This window comes from Uloborus diversus, chromosome 3, assembly GCF_026930045.1.
Source record: "Uloborus diversus isolate 005 chromosome 3, Udiv.v.3.1, whole genome shotgun sequence".
Lineage (NCBI taxonomy): Eukaryota > Metazoa > Arthropoda > Arachnida > Araneae > Uloboridae > Uloborus > Uloborus diversus.
In genome coordinates, this window is record NC_072733.1 from 3,677,398 (window position 1) to 3,684,115 (window position 6,718).

The following is a 6,718-nucleotide window of genomic DNA, read 5'->3' on the forward strand; positions in this document are numbered from 1 at the left end:
CATCGCTTTGGAACAACATTTTAGAATGGGGACATTATTGAGTGGCAGCAATTCAGATCAGTAACATTTTTATTTTCTGCCATTTTAATGGCAGGTTTTGGCTGCTAAAGATACCATTTTTTGAGGCCCCACACCGCATAGTAAAGAACTTGTTATAATCAGTCAGTTACCGTGAAGTCTGCCACTCAAAATTTCTAATTAAAACATTCCTCTTGTCCCTAAATTTACTGAATACTATTGAGACACAGAGAAAACATTTTATTTTTAGGATTGGTACAAGATACCTTTCGTAATGAATGTTTTGTTTAGATGGATGTTTTGAGTTTCACTAGATTCTTATAAAACAAATAATTTCCAAAAAAGCTGAGATTGAAGACTTACTGCCATTTTCTCAGGATTTTTAACATTTAAATTGATGCTTTATTCAAATTTTCTTTTAGCATAGTTAATGATACAAAATAATTTCCTTACGTTATTATTTCTGTCTTGCATGAAATAATTCTTCAAAAAAAGTTGTAAATTGTGTTCAAATATTTAAGTAGTATTTTTCTTCACTTATATGAAGTTTTTCTTTTCTCTTAATGTATTTTTTTATTTATAGGAACAGTCGGTAAGATACTGCCCAATGTAGAAGTAAAAATACAGTGTCTTGATGAAAAATTAGGAAAAGAATGTGTTTTAGTGCAAGGAAATTATGAAAATGTTAATTTACATCCAAATTCTGAAGGGAAACCTGGTGAACTGATGATTAGAGGACCAAATGTTTTTAAAAAATATTGGAATAAAGAAAAGGCTACTTCTGAATCATTTACCGAAGACAGATGGTTTAAAACAGGTTATTATCAGATATTTTATGTGTTTTCTTATGATTATTAAGATAAGTATATTTTAAGAATGTAACATTAAGGCTCAGAGTTTGATAACATTTGCGTTAGTGGACTCTTTTCCTCTTTAAGGGAATTTTTTTTATTTTTATTTTTGGGCTTTGGGTCACTTTAATGTGAAACATAGTTGTATGTTGCACTTCATATTCTAAGTTTCTTTAAAAGTCCCCCATGAAGTCAATAGAGAATGGTTGCAATCTTTGGGGCAAGTAATGCTCTTTTTAATTTGAAAATATCAAAGAATACTTTAAAATCTATTGAAATTCTGATATGAGTTTTATGAACTAGATATTTTGAAGTATATCAAAATTTATTTTAAAAATATTAACAGGTTGGAAGCCAATATATCTGAATTATTCATTTATATCAGGCTTTACAAATTAAGTATAGTATCAGTGACTTATAATATTATTTGATACAATCGTAATTTTAGGACAGAACTCCTGTTTTAGATTCATATTCTTGTTCAAGTCTTTTTTTTTTTTTGAAAGCTGAACAAAGTGAATGGGGCCTGATAGTTGACGCCTTCAATTTTCCTGAAACTGTCAGGATATTTTACAAGTATTGTGATAAGAAAAAAGTGAAGCTTCTTTCCTCTCAAATTTGACTTGTTTGCCCTCGAGTATAGGTCAAAATTTAAGGTTGTGAAAAAAAAGAGCTAAATATATAATTGCTTTGCTTCAAAAGTAATGAGTGAACCAAGCCAATTCTTTTAAATGTGGATACTACTTGATACTAGGTACATGCTAGCATAAATATTTTGGTGGCTCACTTATGGCTTTGAAGGCAAAGGTCAATTGAAAATGGTACTTTTTCAACATTTTTTGCCTTGTTTGGGCCCAAATATCTGCTAAAGCCGTGAGTAACCCTCGGAAATAAGTATATGATTCATCACAGTATAGTATTAAGAAAAACATAAAATGGCATTGGTTTCTCTTTGCTTTAGTAGTTAAATGGTCTCAAAGTCGATGATTTTTTTCAAAATGGCCAAGTTTAGAGGTCAACAACTTTGTGTGCGGTGGGTCAACAGCCTTGGGACAGTTATAGTCCAAGTGGTCTAGTTTAAGGTTACGACTGTGTCCACAGGAACATAAACTGGCTCCTTGCTCTAAAAGTTTGGTCAAGAAGTAGGACTGGTACTGCCATTCCTTGAGAATTTTCAAAGATTTTTTGCTTGACGTTATCCTAGTAAAACATACCATGTTCACATGTGCCCCTTTTCCCCTACATATACTGGAATAAAAATTGCGGTAGTTAACAATACTGTGGAAACCCTTCAACTTGTAGCTTTCTCATTAATTTCTTCTATGTTTTGGCTCTCTTTTTTAAAGTTATTACAATGTAAAAAGTGAACTGTTCATGAAAGAGGCCATATTGAAGCTCTTTCTGCAATGAGGATGAGTAGGCATGCTATTGCGAAAAAAATTGGAACATCAAAGACTGAAGTCAACATTTTTCAAAATTGAAACACAATTATGGTAAAAAAATGTCCTCGCTCGATAGAAGAAGAGCTTGTAAACTTACATCCCGGAAAAGTAATCAACCAGGTATTATTTGTCAAAAACAATATATAACACAATTTACGCAACAAAAGAACGCAGCAGAAGATAGAGCATTTGGGCTTTAGCCAGGAAATCATGGCCTGGGATAAAAAATGGATACAAATAATTTTTCTGACAAAAATAATTCACTCAAATGATTTATTGATCCAAAGTTTAAGATGTTTCCAATTTCTCAAAAAAGTTTACTGGCTTTAGTTTTTACTCAGACTGTATAATATGTAAAATGTGCATAAATTGTTTAAATGTTAAGAGGATAGGCCAGATGGATGGAAGTACTATTGGTATGATTTACGAAAATTAAAAGAAATATTCTCCAAGCGCCAATTAGATGGAGACTTTTTTTCATGACTTGGGGGTGCTTTGTTTACAAAGGTGTGGGCTCAGTTGCATTGTTTACAGTCATTTTTTACCAAATGCCGAATTTATTGCCAGAGATAATTGGAAATATCATCAAGACAATGCACCTGTCCTTCAAGTAACAATTCAAAAAATTGGTTCCAAATCAACTATATCGAAGCTATGAGATGGCCAGTTAAATCTCCAGATCTCAACTCAATCGAAAGCTTATGGGATGAATTAGCAAGAAGAGTTGATGCAAATGGGAGATATTTTACTTCCTCAGTAGAGCTGAAATCTACTATCGAAGATGAAAGGTATAAAACAGAACCCAAACTTTCTCAAAAATTATTTTATCCATAAAAATAAGAAGATTTGAAGTAATTCAAAGAAATGGTTCTTGTACAAGCTCATAAATGTTTGTATTTTTGTCTTTATATGCTTTTTTCTATGTTGGCCTTTAAGACTTTACACAGGTTCAAATATTGATCCGTAGTATTTTCTGATAATGAAATTCTTGCAAATGAATTATTTTGTGTTTTTTACTTGTATTTGAGGTAAATAATTCACTCAAATGATTTATTGATCCAAAGTTTAAGATGTTTCCAATTTCTCAAAAAAGTTTACTGGCTTTAGTTTTTACTCAGACTGTATAATATGTAAAATGTGCATAAATTGTTTAAATGTTAACAATCTTATGGTTATCTTTTCTTATTAATGTGCTTTGTGCAATTATATAAGATATAATACATGTGATTTTCTTTTCCTTTCATTTCAGGGGATACTGCATGTTATGAGAATGGATATTTCAAAATTCTAGGTAGAACATCAGTTGATATAATCAAAAGTGGAGGCTATAAAATAAGTGGTTTGCAAGTAGAATCTTGTCTTCTAATGCACCCTAATGTTGCGGAATGCACTGTGCTTGGAGTACCAGATGATGTGTGGGGTGAAAGAGTTACAGCAGTTATTGCTTCCAAAGATGGAAAAGAAATACCTAGTGATGATTTAAAAGAATTTTGTAAAAAGCATTTACCAGCATATGCTGTGCCAACTATTACCAAATATATGAAAGAGATACCAAGGAATATAATGGGTAAAGTAAACAAAAAACAGCTACGGGCAAACCTTATGGAAAGTAATCAATCACTCTAATTTTATTTCTGAATAATTTGCACAATTCTTGAACTTTTATGTTCTTGATTTAAAACTAATGAATGCACTGAATTTCTGACTATTTTAGTGTTTAGATTCTGACAATGAAAGGATATAGTTACAATTATGAGGGTTGCCAGAGAAAAAAGTTTTAAAAAGATATCTACACATTTCAGAAGGAAGTCATCTGAAGTGCATTTTATGAAATTTTATTCATAAGTTACATGTTTTATTTTCAGGAAGTTTGCACTTTTTTGCTCTTCCAATTTTTTTCAAAGTATCATCATTTCAATTTACCACTGTTGATGTAATTATTTTGGTGTTACAATGAAGATACCCTTTGAAAATGTTACAAACCTGTTGAATTCTGATTAGGTTACATTTAAGTATACGAAGTATAACCTTTTTTCTCTGAATAATTTGGTCATTTTAAAAATTCCTACTTTATTCAAAGTAGTTTGTTTTCACAATGAACTATATGAAGGCTGGGTGATGTAGCGGTAACAAGACAACAAACAGATTTTCAATTTGTCCTTCAGAGAAAAAAATTTAAGAAAATGACCTTTCTTAAATATTGTTCATTCTGAGATATTAATTGCAATGAAATGTTAATAATAATATTCTAGTTATAATGAGTGTACAATTCATATTTATATACTATGTTTATTCTATATAACTATATATTTCCTAATTATTAAAAAGAAAACTGCATTCTTAGGTATAAGTGCCTTTCAAAATAGAAAGAAAAAAGCCAAAATGGTTGGAGTGCAGCATTAGTTGTTCTAACACATTTGCTGATGCGGAATTGGCTCCAAGCAAATACCAGTTGGCACACCAAATATACTGAACCAATTGAAGAGTAGGAGCGGATTAGCATCACCTCTCAGAGACAAGATCAGCAGTTAACATGTTAATTATTGTGACTGATTGTCACTATGCAATAGTCATTAAAAGTGCTGTTTTACTAAGTTGCTATTAAACCCATAATTGCTTATATTCATTAAAGTTATACCTTACATGTTCAGGCATGTTCATTCAAGATGGGTGAAACTGACTCACAAAACCCAAAACCCTGGAAAGAGTTGCATCCACATAGAATTGAGAGAACAGGTGCACAGTCAAAACAGTCTTGAGAAACTGTTGCTTCATTCCTTTTTTCAAAGTTGAAGTTTTTTGTACTTTTCATGTTCGTCAGCTCAATATGAAAAAATATATACATAAGGTGAGTTCAGGTATAGTGCCTAGAAAGAGTAGTGTGCCGACCAGCGCTTTTTTCCCCACGATTCAGTTGTTAATTTTACATACTATACTATTTAGTTAAAAGTTTGCATTACACAATGTTTTTAAAATGTTTTACTATACAGTGATAAACTTAATAAATGTAATATCTACTCATTGTCAAAGCTTTCAGAAAATTCCCAAATTTAATTTCTTTAAGCTATTTATAATTCTGTGATAAAATATTTCTAATAAAAAAATAAATTTTATATTTTTGGAAAAATGTTTGACCCTTATTTAACTGGTTTTCAGTAGTTGAGATCATTACTATATATATTATTTTAAGGATATTAATGTAGGTCAAGCAAAGAATATCAAAATGAGCTGCAACAAGAACATTGAATGTGAATACAAAGCAGATAATTTTATATACTCTTATAAAGCAACAAAATATTATCTTCTGAAGAAAATGCTGATCACATTGAAAATAGTGGGCACATAAATTCGTGTGGAATAAATTGCATCAAAATGTCTCATTGTATACAGAAAAATTTATTCAATGTTACACCTGCAAATAGATAAATATAGGAACAGCATTCTCACCTTTCTTAAAGCAAGAATAAGTGTTCCATTGTGGTTGAAAATAAAAAGATTCACTTCATACAAGATATTATGGTAATTAGCAGTTAAAGGAAGTATGAACAAAGTTAAATGACTATAATAATCTCTCATGGCTGCTAAAAATATCCTTATGCTTAATTTCATGTATTTCATATGTGTTTAATTATAATTTTTTGGATATGTGTAACTGCAACTGCATTTATGTTCGATTATTCCACTATCTCCGCAAAGTTTGAACGGCGTCCGGACGTGCGTGTATGTGATTAATAACTGTCTTTTTACTTGCAAGCCTTGATGATTTGCTCATCAGCTCTTCTTTTTGAGGATAACTCCGGCACTGAATCTCCCCCCCCCCCCCGTCAAGGTATGATGGGAGAAAATTGCTTCTACATTTGAACAAAGCAATTGCCTGTTTGATGACATTTTGATAATTGAAATTTTAACTGTAACTCTAGTGGATTCACCCTAAACTTGTTCATTGTTGACCACTTTTTTGTTTCTTCATTCTTCTAAAACGAGTCTTACAAGTAGAACAGTTAAGTTACCGGATCCACTTCAGCCTGGTCAAAATAAAGCATTTCATGTATATCAAACATTACCAAAAAATATTATCAAATTATCATGCCATGGCGCGAGTTTCGTTGTTCGTGACGTCAGTAGCATTACTTGATCAGTGAATTGGCTATTATATATATATATATATATATATATATATATATATGAGGATATTGTATGTGTGTGCTATTGTGAGAGTTACTAGCATAATTTTTTCAAAACCTTGAAAACTCAAACTCTATTTTTCTTTTCTGAAATTCAAGATATCAAGATTGTACTGTACTTCAGTTCTAAAATGCTCCCTCAAAATTTTAATCATCATTAAACTATCAAAGGCAATGGCATCACTATAGATGACATTTGAAGTCAAGGGTTCATAAATAATTT

General features: G+C 31.1%; 1 protein-coding gene across 1 annotated transcript in view; it reads left to right on the forward strand.

Moving 5' to 3' along the window:
- Positions 1–5,426, forward strand: part of LOC129218102 (malonate--CoA ligase ACSF3, mitochondrial-like) — a 33,790-nt gene extending 28,364 nt beyond the window's left edge. Inside the window, exons 5-6 of the mRNA XM_054852298.1 lie at positions 602–835; positions 3,561–5,426. Of these exons, the coding sequence (XP_054708273.1) occupies positions 602–835; positions 3,561–3,937 (611 nt within the window). The 3' untranslated portion in view covers positions 3,938–5,426. The remainder of the gene's footprint in view (positions 1–601; positions 836–3,560) is intronic.
- Positions 5,427–6,718: the final 1,292 nt, after the last annotated feature.